Source organism: Gavialis gangeticus, unplaced genomic scaffold (assembly GCF_001723915.1).
Source record: "Gavialis gangeticus isolate Ggan-Ray unplaced genomic scaffold, GavGan_comp1, whole genome shotgun sequence".
Classification (NCBI taxonomy): domain Eukaryota; kingdom Metazoa; phylum Chordata; order Crocodylia; family Gavialidae; genus Gavialis; species Gavialis gangeticus.
This window is the reverse complement of record NW_017728992.1, coordinates 50,110,582-50,126,106: the sequence shown is the minus strand read 5'-3', so window position 1 is coordinate 50,126,106 and position 15,525 is coordinate 50,110,582. Positions and strand designations below refer to the sequence as shown.

The window sequence follows — 15,525 nt, the reverse complement described above, 5'->3', positions numbered from 1 at the left end:
CCTCCTCCTAAAGACCCCCAGGGTGGGAGCCAGCACCACTTCTCTTGGAAGCTGGTTCCAGATCCTAGCCACCCTGACAGTGAAGTAGCACCTCCTGATATCTAGCCTAAATCTACCCTCTGCCAGTTTGTGACTGTTATTTCTAGTCATTCCTGGTAGTGCTCAGGGGAACAGGGACTCCTCCAATGCCTGCTGGTCCCCCCTGACTAGTTTGATACCCCATCAGCCTTTTCTTGTGGAGGCTGAACAGGTTCAGGTCCCTCAGCCTCTCCCCTAAGGCCTGCTCTGCTGCCCCCGATCATGCGAGTGGCCCCCCTCTGGACCCTCTCCATGCTGTCCACATCCCTCTTGAAGTGCGGCACCCAGAACTGGATGCAGTACTCCAACTGCGGCCTGACCAGTGTCACATAGAGGGGGAGGATCACCTCCTTGGCCCTGTTATCCCTTAATCCATTCCCTCCCTCCACAATTACTACCCTCCCCTCCATTTTCTCTCCTCTCCTTTTCCACTGGGAGCTTAAAAAGGAGAGAAAAGGAGGGGAATGCTTATTTTCTAATTTTCAGAGACCAGAAAATAATTTCCAGTTTCATTCAAACTAGAAAATTCCATGAACATTTTTAAAAGTTGATAGTGTATTTTTGTCGTATGAAGGAACTGATTTTTGCAGCACTTTTCCACTATCCTATCACCAGGTCTCCAGAACTCTATGAGTCAGGGTTTCAGCCCTTTAATGGAACACTTGTCCATAACTAATGAGCTCTGGATCTGGCCCAGAATCTGGTGGGTTTTTTATGAGCACTGAAGTAATGTTTTAAAGGAGTATATTTTTTAAAAGGCTGCTTTTGGCATTTTATAACTAAAGGCCTGAAGAAGACCACTGTGATATCCAACAGCTTGCCTCTGTCTACACCAACCATACTGTTGGTCCAATCATCCACGGCTAGAATTCTTGCCAAAAGTATCAAAATTACCAATCTGGACCCTATGATAGAGGCTTCATTATGAAGCTGTTGAGTAGTTGTCATTATCCCTATTCTTTTTAACACAATTTCTCTTCCTCCCTAGGTACAGATGAAGAGAGAATAGCACTCGAGACTGCCCTAATGTATGGTGTTAAAAAGGAGGCTACGCAGGATAGTGTGCATCTGCCACAGTCTGATGTTGACATGGACTTTGAAGTGGAACATGCTGTACTCGGCAGTGACTTCAAAGTCACCATAACCTTCAGAAACAATGGCCAAAGTCGTCACACTGCAACAGCTTACCTTTCCGGCAACATCGTGTTTTATACAGGAGTCGCGAAGAATGAATTCAAGAGCCAGTCTTTTGATGTGATACTGGAACCCTTTTCATGTAAGATGTAAGGGGGGAAGAGGGGATGGGGACATTTTCCAGCCTAAGCTGGTTGTTTGCTATCTTACCGATGTCAGTACCACCACCAAAATAAACTCTCTCCATAAATAGGCCCCAAGCAGGTAATCGGGTGTGGTGCACTGGAGTGGAAGTCAGGCTTCTTAGCTCCCTGGCTTCAGGATACCTAGACTCCATCTCTGGCTACACAACTGACTTGAGTAAACTGTTGATTCACCATGTGTAAAATGGGGGTGATGATACCTATCTACATTGAGTCTTGGAGATGGAAAGTGTTCCTTTGTTCAGTGCTAAGTAATATGATTTAGTTAAAAAAAAAAGAGAGAGAATGGCTGCAAGTGCTAAGCTATTTTGACCTTCTTTCAGTATCCCAAAAGGGGAAGAGACCATTGTGATTCTTCAGGTGTAAGTTACAATAATAAGATTAAAGTAAAATCCTACTCTTATCTGATTCATACAAGGAAGAGGAAGAGAAGGGTGTCAGACACACATCTGATATAAAAACCATCCTGCAGTGACTGGGTAAGATGGCTCTGGACAGACTCAGAATGTATCACTGAGTAGATGTTTAGGGTAGTTTATAAAGGAGCAGTGGACGGCCCTGGATGGAGCATGTTGCTGACTGCAGCATATGTGCTAGTCAGCTGAACCACTCTCTAGCAGAGATACCAGGAACCTTTGAGACATTGCATGCTGATCCGACTGCTGCCAGTCTCTTCTTGTTTAATCCTCTTTGAACTGTTAGGGAAAGACCTTATCCCACTTTCCTGCAGTAAGAGAAGGTACCTGTAATCTGTCCTCCACAGCTCAGGGCGGGATACCCCCTCCCCCATCCCAATTATATGTTTTTATTTGGACCTGGTGAATCTCCTTTAAGAAGTAGCCCATTTTAAGAAGAACTAGAGATCAAATGTTTAATTTTAATGCCCATCTAATATGAGTATCCAACAGCGATCTCTTGGTACTCATCTAATTCATCTGCGAGTCTTTGGTAAGGGTAAATGTGCTTTTTCTTTATCCCACTATTCTAGCTCATCACAACACGCAACATTTTTAAATGCCTGGGATCAGTTATTAAATAGCTGATGTAACATTCCGCAAAACTTTAAAAAATACTTGGATAGATAATAAAAAAGATTTGTTTCAGTTGCACAAACTAAATTCTATATTTGTTCTGACTGCACTGCTATGACTTGGAGAAGAATTTGACCATCATTTAAAAATTGAGGGCATATGTGTAAATATCTAGCACTCCCTCCTCATTTGTTTTCCAGGCTTAATTCCAGAGGGTTAAATTCATTCTTGTGCTGAAGTTTTCTGCAAGGTACTATGACACTGCTTAACAGAGCTTATATACCACACAGGGGCTTGTTTGGGTACTCTGCATTTAAGTGACTTAACAGGATGCAATTTTAGCCACATGGAAAGCTCTGGCCATGAAATGGGCTCATAAATTCCAAATTATAGTGATCTGGTGATAAGTGACTATAGAGTTGGCCTCTGTCTAGGATAAGGTGAGGGAAGGAAAATCAACTAAATATATTTTTACAGGAATATGAACACTGTGTTGCAAGTCTAGTTCCACAGCAAGAAACTTCTTCACATATATATTTGTTTCTTTTTTTTTGGAGCTAATAGAATATTACAGTATGATCAAGATGTGTCAGAAGCATTTTTTCTAGACTGCACCATTTGAAAGAGAGGAGCAAAATAAGTTTTCAAACAGGAACCGAATGCGTGATTTTCAGAATAATGATTAAAGGAATTGTGTGGGTTGAAAACATCTTTGAGGATTTGAATAGCTTAAACCTTCCTGAGCCTTCAAAGGTGTTATCACTTCTACTCTGTTATATTTAGTTTTCTCTATTTTTTGATTAGGAGGGTAGGCAGCTCAGCCTTGTGTCTCCCTTGGCTTTCCCAGGCACAGTAAGTGATACTGGCAGCTTACCAGCACAGCCCCTATAAAAGTGGGATTCTATTACTCTTGTTTTCCCTTGTGATTAAATCCCATCTGATATGCCTCTTCTCTCTCTTTTACTGTAGAATAATCTTCACTTACAATGCAACTAGTATTTTTTGAGTAGATGAAAAACATTTATTTTAAGATTTGGGGTCTGATGGGAAATTCCTTTTCAGGAAACAGGGCCACATCAAGTAAGTTCAAGGCGTACCTGGTAAATCCATGCCAGGTGGTCACCATGGGAATAGCTTTGAAACCAAATTAAGGAACCTGTTTTGATGTGGGTGGATCAAAAGAATAGAAAGGAGTGAATGTGCTTTACCCAGATGAGTTTAATTAGTGGGAGTTTGTACAGTATGTGGCACAAATACAGTAAAAAAAAAAGACTAATAGAAGAGAGATTTCAAGATTTCATTTGGGTTGTAAAACCTAAGGTAGGATTTATTTTATCTCTAAGCTCCCGTGCAATAGTGTCGACAGGGCTAGAACCAATAACTGGCAATTTATATTGGGCTCAGGCTTCAATTTAATTTTTTCCTTGTTTGTTTTTCCTTCTATCAGCAAAAGTGGTAGAGGTTTTAATCAGATCAAGCGACTACATCAATCAGCTGCTGGACCAGGCCTCTTTGCATTTCTTCGTCACAGCACGTCTCAATGAAACAAAAAAGATTTTGGCCAAGCAGAAGACTTCGGTCCTAGACATCCCCAAGCTGCACCTCAAGGTTTGTTTCAGGAATATAACAGAGGAGATCAATACCTATCCTCCATGCAAGATGTGTTTTGCAGTTCTGGCCCTTACATCCTCATTTCAAACATTTTCAAAACTAATACAGAATTAGAAGCAGCTGGAAACATGAGTGTGTGTGTGTTTATGTGCATATGTGTACATAAGTACTTAAGTATGCATGCATGTTCAGATAGTAATAGGCATAAATATGTAAATGGAGTTGCTAGCACCACCCATAGGCAAAGCTGCCCGATACTTTTCAGTATGAGACAGTGGTCACCAACCATTGGATTGTGATCTACCAGTAGATCTCGGAGCGTCTTGGAGTTGATCTGAGGCTGAGGTGCAGGGCTGAGTGCCCGTGTGCATGCACTTGTGTGCCCCAGCCCAGCAGGTCAGTCCGTGGGGGAGGGAAGGAGCGGGGGTTAGATCGAGGCCCCCATGGTCAGGGACAGTACTGCAAAGGCAGGAGCAGGGGTAAGTTGAATGGGGCCCCAGCTGGGTGGGACTTAACTGCTAGGGAGGCTCGCCCCCAAATAATTTTTTCTCCATCTGCCCCCACCTTTTCCCTCCCCATAAACTTACCTGCTGGGCAGGGGCGGGTAGGCGGGAAGGGCAGCAGTGCACAGTAGGTCTTGGGTTGCTTTTAAATGCCAAAGGTATAAGAGCTTGTTTTCATTTGCTCATAGTTTTGCCAAACTTTTACCATTTAAGCTGAAATTTTCTATGCTAGGTGTCTGCCTCAGGCTGAATTTCTTTGGAAAATCTCTGCACAAATTCCAAGAATGAGATTAGGGAAAAATGTATTGTTTTACCATCTCCAAAGACTCCAACAGTTGTTTCGTTAAGGATTGTTAAGGTCTCCATGCTTCAGAGCAAGAATCTGGATACTTATCAAGAAGATTACCTTAGTGCTAAGGATAAACCTCTTGCTCTCTCCGTGGCAATTCACCCACACTGGCAAAGTTATGAGCCTCTGAGACAGCCCAGTTTGCCCATGTTCAACAGCAACATGCCAGAGTCTTGGCAGTTCTGTTCTTTCTGTATTGATCAGGATCCAGTGTAGAACTGCAGTGGTTAAGCTCAAATTGTTCCTCTCAGTGTCTAGGAGCCACCAGGGCACTGGGCAGCAGCAGTGAGGTCAGGGTCTGTCTCTCCTGTGACCTCAAGCCATCTGTTCCCCCATTAACATCATTCAGTAAAGAGGAAAAGGGAATTCCAGAGGAAAAAGGAAGATTACAGAAGGGGGATAAGAACAGAAGGAGGTATCTGGTGACTAAAATGCTGAGGCAGAGGGGAGGCAGGGTGTGAAGGAAGTATGGTTAGAGCAAAGGAGGGAAGAAGCAGGCGCTATGGGGAGAATGTAGTGGATGAGAGAGACGGTGAAGCTTTACTGTGGAGCTAATTAGTCTGTTCTGCAGTAAAGCACACATGTAGACACACCCAGTGATGATCAAAATCTACCCTGAATTATGCCCCGGTGGTGCCAAGGATACCTTTGAGATATCTTGATCATATTTGCAGCAGTACATTATTTCTTTAAATAAAAGCCTCGGCTTTTTACCATATAATCAATTTTTTTTTCTCTGAGGGAAGAGTTGCATATCTCTACCCTTATTTCTTTCCCAATCTTATATAGGAAGGTGCTTGGCTGTTGGCTGAATTTGATTATAATCTGATTATGCTACCACAATCTGAATTTCTGTTTTCTAACTGTTAAATCAGAAGACAGTGGAATATTCTGTCTAGGAAGGTCTCTTTTATCCTGATGATTGTAAGGTGGTGGTATTGGAGCTATGAGGACAAAAGCTTGGATGATTCTGACAGCACTGGAACCCTCAGGTTGATGGTCAAAAGACAGGAAAATAAGGACCAATATTAGATTTCTAATTTCACATGTTGGCACCTAAGTTAAATGTCTTAATTTAAAAAAAATGCTGAGCGCTCATCAGCTCCCTGAAGTCATCTTCAAATTGCTCGGCACTTTTGAAAATCAGGTCACTTGCTTAGGATGCTTAACTATGAATGCAGCTCCTTAAAGTTCAGCTGCTTTAAATAAAAACCTTGGCTTATATGTCTTCATTTTTCCTGTATATGTTTTGTGTGTGTGTGTGTGTCTGAAGAAATTTTCAAGTTTCCAGGTATCACCTTATATTTTAAGACTACATATTTTAAAATAACCTCCAAAGTTACCCAGGCTCATCAAATCATAGGTATTACCATACAAAACCACATAGCTGCTGGGAAAAAAAAGAGAGTAGGTATAAAACACTGCATGCTCAAAATCCTGTGAAATTCACAGAAAATCAGTTTGCTCTCACGGAATACAAAATTGTCATTCCAATCAAATTATAAATGTAAATAGGTATTGTCTTCATATAAGGTTTTTTGTCTTACAGATCATTCCACAGAGGAAGCCAATAAGGCAAATCAGCTTCACATCAAACGTATCTTCCAAATATTAAATGTAACCAAATATTAAAGATATTTAATCCTTTAGATTCAGTATTGAAACAGAGCATCCTATACACTATCCCCAGATGAACCTCCAAAATAGTTTATCCTTTCTCTTCAGTTATGAAGAAAGACTATTTAATGAAAAGGAGAAATATTTGCTCAATAGACACTTCTGTAAATAATAAAAGTTTAAAGATGGGCTGCAAAGAGCTAAAGAAAACCCAAAAAGTGGGTTTCTACTTTTTGTCTCTGTGATATAGTAAGATGTTTCTGTTTTAGTTGAGGAAAAGACTAGTAACTCTGCTTGCTTTTATCTGAAAATGTAATGACTCTCAAGTCTGTTCTTCTCTACTTAAAAAGTCCTATACTGATTCTTAGTTAAAAGGAAAGAATACAAAAATTGTACACCCCTCCTATCTTCAGATCAGCTGTTGATCTTTCCTCATCTGATTAAAAAAAATACTAGAGTTATCAATTAATGGGAAATTATACCTTCCTCAAATTTAGCTTAAGATCAGGTTACAGTAATAAGTACACTAAAGTAAATGCATACTTTCTGCTACACTTAAATAAACTGAGAATAATTTTAAAATCCTTTGGAGGTAATGCCTATGATTAAAAGCCCCTATGAGGGCTAGGCACAAATTTCTGTTACAAGCAATGTAAGATGAACACCTAAACAGATTAGGTGCCTTAAAAAACTCCACTGGGAACCTATCTGCAACTTTGGGTACCTAAATTATTTTAAAGTTGTAGTCCTTAAATGCCTTATCCTATTCCATTCAAGTCAATGGAAACTTGACTCCCAGTGAACGTGAGATCAAGCCATACATGCGGATATTGGGATATGGCTATAGTGATCTCTTAGATCATTAGATTGTAGATTTAAAAACAAAATACTACTACCTAGAACTGGTCAGAAAGAGGGGGGGGGGTTTCTTTCAGAACTTTTTCATTGAAAAGGCAAATTCTTGTGTTTTGATTATTTTGGATGAAAACCTGGGGTTTAAATTTTGAGGTTTTCAATAAAAACAGTCTTCTCTCCTAAAAAAAGAAGGATATAATAATTTTTTGAACCAGCTCTATTATTGATGTACATTTGAGGGTACAGAAGAGTAGTTTCAGCTTTGCACCACTGCAAATGCAGATGTTAATGGTATTGTTGCTCATTAACTCCACAGTTTTATACTGGCCAAAGTAAAACATGTTGTTCACCAAAGTGTAAAATTTTTCTTTTTACCTCATCTGCAGTCTGCTGCATCCATTTTCTGGTCTTGCATGCCAGGGTTTTTGAGGATATCTAAATAGGTTTACATAGAGCAGTAAATTCTCCTCTGAACTTCAAAGATGAGTGCAAGAGAATGAAAAGCTGTGCACAACACCTTGGAGAATTGCAAACAACACCAACCTGTGTTCCTATTTATGGCATAAAAATATGTTTCCCATTCCCATGGTGTACTCTGGAGTGCCTGAGCACTTGGACCCTGCTGCACTAGGAAGGGTTCTGCTGGAACAAGCCAACTCTCTAATGCTCTCCCAAATCCAGAATGGTTCAAGTGAGGCCCTCTGTGGAATCTAAGTGGTACACCTCCATTCCCTCCATGCCATGTGTACTTAGGCTAACACTGCAGAAAGGAGCCACCCAGAGACTCCAGCCATAAAAGCAGCTGTAGAAGCAGCCAGATCAGGGATGTTGGGTCATTCCAAGAGCTTTCTACAGCTCTGATGGGATTTCCTCTGCCTTATGCTTGCTCCAATTGTCTACCAGGCTCTTCACCTCAGATTCTCTCCCCTCCTTCCCGCACGTATCCCTTTCTCTCTTGCCCTGTCCTATTACCCCCATTCTCTGTGTTTCTCATCAAGGTGATCTCTGAGCTCAATCATTCCAAATATTGTAGGAGTAACATACTGTTGGTTGCTATCATGCTCTTCAGTGTGCCAGGTGTCGTTGCCCTCACAGTGTGTCTGTCTTGTCTATTTTGTAGTGCATACTGCATAGCCACTTCAGAGCGCAGAATTTCTGCTACTATGTCTGTACAGAAACATGTTATTCTTGGTTGGTTCTTAGGCACTATGGTGATAAACCTGTTTGATAGTAAAAAAGGGACTACATAAGCAGCAGTAGGGACAGGAGATGAGGGGCATGAAAGGGACATTTTATCCCTAGCAGCACCTTCATTCTCCTAGGAATACCAGGAACTAGAACAAGAAGAGAGCATGAGCATGGTGTAGGATCTATTACTCCAACTCTACTCTACCTGGGGATGACCCCTTTATACTCCTGGAAACTGGGTAAGCTAGCTTGATCATTGCCCAGCAGACCTGAAACTTGGATCTAAAGGAGATAAATCTCTTCTAGAGCCAGCATCCATGTTTACATTAACCCATCCTGCTGGCCCAGTTTACAACCAGGAATATTCTGTGTGTGCAGTCCTAACAAACCTGTTGGTGGGGTCATGACAGTGTAGTTGTTTTTGGGTTGTGCAGTTGTAAGCAGGTTGTGTTTAAAACTTTAGAAAGAGTTAAGCTATTTTTTCACTGAAAAAAAATTAAAAATCCTAAAACAAAAACCTAGTAAACCAAACCATACCCCTCATCCTTTACCTTTCAGGCCTATCAGCTGAGATTCTAAGGATGTCCAATAATGATTCTCAGCTAGGGTGCCTTAAGATCTCTTCAAGGGTGCTGCACTTTAGTTGTGCAAACATGATTCACAAGCAGTTTCAAATAGGAATACATAGCATTAAAAGCATTCTGACCTGTTGTGGTCTTTCTGAGTTGTCTGCAACAGAAGAATTGCTCTATTATTTTTTGGAGAAAAACAAATGATTGAAATCTAAGTGCTGACATTTTCTGAGGGTGCCTTGAGCCAAATGAGAGGTGCCTTGCTAGATGCTAGATGACATGCTAATGCACAGTAGAATTAGTCTACTGCACATTCAGCTTCTCATGAAGACATACCCAGAGTCATCTAAAACCACTTAGCTGCCATCTTAGATCTGTACTGATGGAGAATTTCAGCTATAGAAGGAAAAGCTGCACATCTTTCATCAAGAGAAAAAATAGAAGAGGAAAGGATATACTAAGAACAGTCTGCCAATTTTCTCTTCAAAACAGTGAGCTGTTTGTTTACAGGATCCATGCATTTAAATTACTCCTGGGCATTTGCCTTGAGCCTAAAGAGGCTGAGAACTAGTGCACTACAAGGTGTCCTGAGAATCTGTCACTTAAGGGAAGAAGGGTATGGACTTTGTTTCACATGTGATATATTCAAAGGTGCCCTCCACAATTCAGGCCTGGCTAGAAGTAGAACCTGAGAAGTTACAGAGGTCAAAACTAAATCTGTTTCAGTCTGGGAGCCAACTAACTGGAAGTTGTAGTGATGAGAACCTGAATAGGTTGCAATCTAGAATAGGTTGCGATCTAGAAGGCTTCTTTCTGTTCAGTAGCTTCAGTGAAATATCACCTTCGCATTTATAACAATCAAGAGTCCATCCTATTCAGAATATGTATGTCTTTCCTTTCCCTTGCAGTATTTTAATACATAGACCCAGCAATGGAGTGAGCTTGCTGAGTGCCCATGGGGAAGGGTAGGAGGTATGCTGACCACTGTAAACCAGGGGGTGGGGGGCATGGGTATGTGGAAGGGAAGGCTTACCTTCCTGAGCTAATATTGTTGTTGCAGCATCAGTTCACCAAATGGCAGAAGCCTCATGGCTGAGTTTCCTCAGAAGTGACCCTGGTGTCCAATTTGCTCTTCCCCGCCCCCCAAATACACACATATTGAAAGCAGGGCTGTGCTTTTTTGGCAGAACCTCTCTGACAGGTGTGGGCAGCACCACTACATTCACCCCACTCTCACCCCCTCCTGCTCCCCCTCAGACATGCTGCTTGATGTGGCATTGTCCTGCCTGGCTCCCATGGCCGGGCAGCGCAGTGTAGGGTTGCCCCTATGGCAAAAACTGTCAGGGGGTGATCCTTGTGCACACTCTCAGTCAGCTCCCAGGACTGGTGCCACACTTGTCCTGCCCTAGTTACACTACTAGATAGACTTTTACTGTGTCCACACTGGGGGCCTTTTTGCAGTTCTGTTATACTTTTTGCATGTGTATGTTAAATCTACGTGGATAGATTGTGTGGAAAAATGAGGAGGGGGATAAAATTTGGCACGTCCTTTTTTGTGTGTCTCTTCTTTTCCCTATAGTAAACTCTTGTATCATCATGGAAAACCCAAGACTCACTGGATGGAAAAACAACCATTACAATCTAATATAGTACTACTTCCTTGCAAGTACTGGCCAGTGGCTTGGCTATAAGGTGGCATTTTAATTAGCTTTGCAAAGAGGTGAGCATAGAGAAGAGAAACATGAGTCCAGAATTATTTCGTATTTTCTTCTATGTTCATTGCCAGACTCAAGGAATTAGGACTTATACAGTGCTTCTTCCATAAACAAACAAAAAACCTAGGTATTGATTCACATATTTGTCCATTGTTTATTTAATAATAGAGGCTTTGGTATTCCATAATTTTGTTATGACCAACTTGTAAGCTGTGTTCTTCTCTTGTTTTGCAGGTGAAAGGAGAGAAGGTAGTTGGTAAAGAAATGTTTGTGACAGTGGAATTCACCAATCTAGTGAAACAGAAGCTTAAGAATGTGTCCGTACGTCTTGATGGACCTGGAATACTGAAGACAGTCCAGAAGACATTCAAGTAGGAAAAATGCAGAAATAATGAAAAGTTTCTCCCCTTCCTATACAGTAGCTTTTTATTACTAGGAATAGTTACTTTGCACTATGTATAGTAAGTCAGGCATATGCTGCTTAGTATAAGGATGTTTGATGGATGGAGGAGGAGTGGTTTTTGACAGATGGAAGAAGTCAAGTTCTCACTGTAGAGTTTTGGCAGCTTGGAAAGGGTGTGGGAGAAATTGGTGTTGTTTGTGGGAAGTTGTTAAATCTGTTATTAATTGCTATTGTATTATGTTATTTTTGTTGTATTTATGGTAGTAGCTAGAAGTGCCAGCCAAAGTATTCAGGGCAGATCTGATCTGTACATCAGCTACATTTTGTCTATTACCCTGTTTGTGGTAAAAGTATAATCCAGCCCTGCATAGTTGTTGGGGTGGGGGGGAGGAGCTGGGGGGAGGCACTGGGGGATTTTTTTCTCCAACCATCAACCATAAGGGCTACATTTTTATTGGATGTTTAAATATCTAAAAATTGTGATAGACACTGGTAGGTATTTCAGAAAAGGCTTGGAGAGTACTACAAGGGGCCTATCTGAATGGTGTCTTAATACCTAAAAATCTGGCCCCGATGCTGAAACAGCAGAGTATTAAGGGGATGTCAGCAGTGGACTGCTAATCTCCCAGTACAGACAAGATCTTATCAAGGCCAAGAAAGAGATATGCTTTGCCACTCAATTCATGCAGGGAGCAGTTCAGCCCAGAGGCCATTGCTTCCCAACCATTAGGTCTAGTTTTCCACTTTGCATATGATGTGGTGGAACCATGTGTAGATCTGCATTGCAATCACCCCATTTGCAGCTCTTCTACACGTTACCTACCCAAGCTCGCTAGCTCAGGGATGGAGAAGAGTGTTGCTGTGCCAGCAAGGAACTGAGTTTGGGCCAGCCACAATGGATTCCAGGAGGGCTTTTCAGCCTCTTCGAATTTACTAATGCTTTGGCTACAATGGTGCCTGAACTAGGTAGTTTAAAGCTGGCTTACTCTGTTTATACAAGCTGCAGTCATTGTGTAGGTCTATGTTCTTCACATCATAGAAAAGTAGGGCTTGAAGTAGCCTCTGGAAGACATCTAGTCCAACCCTCTGCCTGAGGCAGGATTGTCTCTATCCAAATCACCCCATACAAGTCCTAACCTATTTTTAAGACCGCACAATCAACCCTGTCACACAGCCCAAAGATACCAAAAACACCCTAACCTGCCACAGGTAAAGCAGGGGGACAAGGGCTGTCATATGTCTCACTGATGCAAGGGTTCACCCACATACACTATCATAAAGGTCTTTATTGCAGCATGCAGGTACAAAATCTGCTGTGGACAGGGAATACCATGTATGGGAATTCAGAAGTTGAATGGAAGCCCAGTCTCTTGAAAAACTGGCTATAACTCAGCAGGAACACAAATGGCAATATAATTGGCACATCAGGGACCTGATGCTGATCATTCTTGAACCAGCATAAGAAATATCTGACCAGGGCTGAGCTGTTTAGAAAATGAGTGTTAAAGGGCACTGTGCTACTCTTACATGTTGCTCCCAGTACGTACCATAGATTGACATTGCTGCCAAATTTGGCTCAACTTTTTCCCCAAGAGGTTAGACAAGTTCTGATAATGGCCTCTAGTGCTAATAAATAATGCTAGGCCCACCTCTTCTTTGGCAGTCTTTTTATTCCAAGAAGCTGTTGTTGACTTCTTGTACCTCAAGGTAGCGAGAGTTGCCAGTGCAACAAAGAAATAGGGATCACTGAGAAACATAACACATCATGTGGATACATCGCTTTTTTTCCAGGTACCAGGTTTTTCCCTTTTAAGATGAAATCTTTGGGGTTATCTGAAATGGAAATTACTGGCTTAGTCATGTTCAGTTTTTGTTGCAACTTTTCTCAGATTAATAAATGCTGAAGGTTACACACACTGAGGACAAACAAGGCGTAGTTGTACTCTATTTAAATAATAATCGCATTTGCCTGTGTGCATTCAAAGTGATAAATGGCTACTGGGTGGTGATGGCTCAGCACATTACTAAGAATCATTCATCACTTAGTTCACTCCCAGGCAAATACGATCAGAGGAGTTTTACTCCATTTGCAAAAAACCCCCTAAAAAGGATGCTGTTTTCCACTGTGCCATTGTTTTCTTTTGTGACCAGCACAGGCCCATCACATGTGAGAGAGTTCCCTTCCATCTTTCATAATGGTTTGTTATTGTTTCAGGAGGGTGAGGATGTAGAAATGCTTTGTATTAATATAATGATAACTTCAATAGATGGCCTGACTCAGATTACCCAAATAAGCAGGGTGGTCCAGAGGCAGAGATCTGGATCTGGGAGTCAGGAGACCCAGGTGCTATTCCTGTCTCTGCCATTGACTTGCTAGGGCAAGTCATGTAAAGCTGTTTAACATTTAGCACCAGTCTGAGTAGAGAAAGCATCATTTGTGTATTAGCTTTGGCTATTGCAATTACTGCACTGGGAAATTGCCTGCGCCCACCTACCAGATAACAATAGGCAGTACAATTGGCCCAGCTTGTACCAGTTAAATCCATGGAGAAAGCTAGCGTGTGGAAGAATGAATTTTAGGATAGTGACATACTCAGAAATATGAATTACATTTATACTAAGCTCCTGCATACAACAAGCCCTTTTTAACATTAGAAGATCATCTCCATAAATATGGCCAAGACTTCAGCTGGTATGGATAGCTGTAGCCCCATTGACTTCATTGGAGCTTTGGGTAGTATTTTCAAAAGCACCTTAGTGAATTAGGTTCATCTGTCCCACTCAAAGTCAATGAGATCTAGGCTCCATTTATTTATTTTTCACTCTTAACCTGTGACCATTTCTACCAGTGGGAGATGTGCCCCATCAGGTATCAGAATGTACAATTTGGAGCACTGCTACTAAATGAGTTATGCTACCTTTGTTGCTTTCTAGACTGCAGGTTTTTCCTGAACAGTAGTCTAAACTGAGAAAATGGAATTTAGCTGGCAGTGGGCATGTCTACACGTGCATTAATGTGGTGTAGGTACTGCACACTGTAGTACCTGTAATAACAGGTACTAACTGAATCGCACACCATTTCAGTGTTGCTAATGCACAGTAGACTAATTCTACTGTGCATTAGCACAGTAGTACAGCTTTTGCTGTGACATGCTAATGCACAGTAGAATTAGTCTACTGCACATTCAGCTTCTCATGAAGACATACCCAGAGTCATCTAAAACCACTTAGCTACCATCTTAGATCTGTACTGATGGAGAATTTCAGCTATAGAAGGAAAAGCTGCACATCTTTCATCAAGAGAAAAAATAGAAGAGGAAAAGATATACTAAGAACAGTCTGCCAATTTTCTCTTCAAAACAGTGAGCTGTTTGTTTACAGGATCTATGCATTTAAATTACTCCTGGGCATTTTTGTGATGATACTGATTTACTCAAGCAATCCCCACCATAGCCTTGACTCTTACCTACATTGAACCTGGTATAGTCAATGATGTGTGCAAAGTGAGTGTCAAATCTGACCTGAAATTCTGCTCTAGATTATGCTTTTGGGAGTGCATTAGAGCTATTGGGCACCCATGTTTTTCAGGTGCTTACACAACAAAGGATCAGGTCCTACATCACTGTCCCCTCACAATCCAGAAGTGAGCAGTTCATAATCCTCTTGCTTAATGTGAGCAAAAACAGCATTCATTTTTATAAATACCTAGCTTATGTATCGCATGCTGCACTGGTTCCATTAAACAGGCTGCGTTCTGACATTCCCCTGAACACTGTCAGTCAATGCTGGTTATCAAAATCTGTACACAAAACTGTGAGAAGGTTGTGGAGCTGCCTTCAAAACAACATTACAACCAATATGTGAGGCTCTCTGTGTGACTTAAATATTAGCATTAAATTGAAAATCAAGAACAGTACAGAGTGAAGTTTGTTCGTACTATGAGCAATCAGGAGTCATACATAATGTAAGAGCGCATCTGCTAACAGCAGGATTCATAAGAACACTTCAGCTTGCTCTTCTGGACAGGAAGAAGTCATTTTTAAACTGGACCACGATGAAATCCACTTTGGCCATAAGTATTCACTGGAAGAGTGTGTCAGTTACCCATCACTTGCTCTGCTTAGCATTGGACAACTCTAATTTTTTACTTAAAGAATCATTTGTGATTCACGTAAACACATGAATTTGTGCTTTCAGTATATTATTTAATTATGCTGTTCTCCATGTCCTTAAAAAACCCACACAACTCCACAGACAGCAAAAACC

At 41.3% G+C, this 15,525-nt stretch overlaps 1 protein-coding gene across 1 annotated transcript in view; it reads left to right on the top strand.

The window, feature by feature from the left end:
- F13A1 (coagulation factor XIII A chain) overlaps positions 1 to 15,525 on the top strand; it is a 129,366-nt gene that overhangs the window by 86,692 nt on the left and 27,149 nt on the right. The window contains exons 12-14 of the mRNA XM_019522181.1: positions 1,067 to 1,354; positions 3,894 to 4,054; positions 11,091 to 11,227. Coding sequence (XP_019377726.1) covers positions 1,067 to 1,354; positions 3,894 to 4,054; positions 11,091 to 11,227 — 586 coding nt within the window. The remainder of the gene's footprint in view (positions 1 to 1,066; positions 1,355 to 3,893; positions 4,055 to 11,090; positions 11,228 to 15,525) is intronic.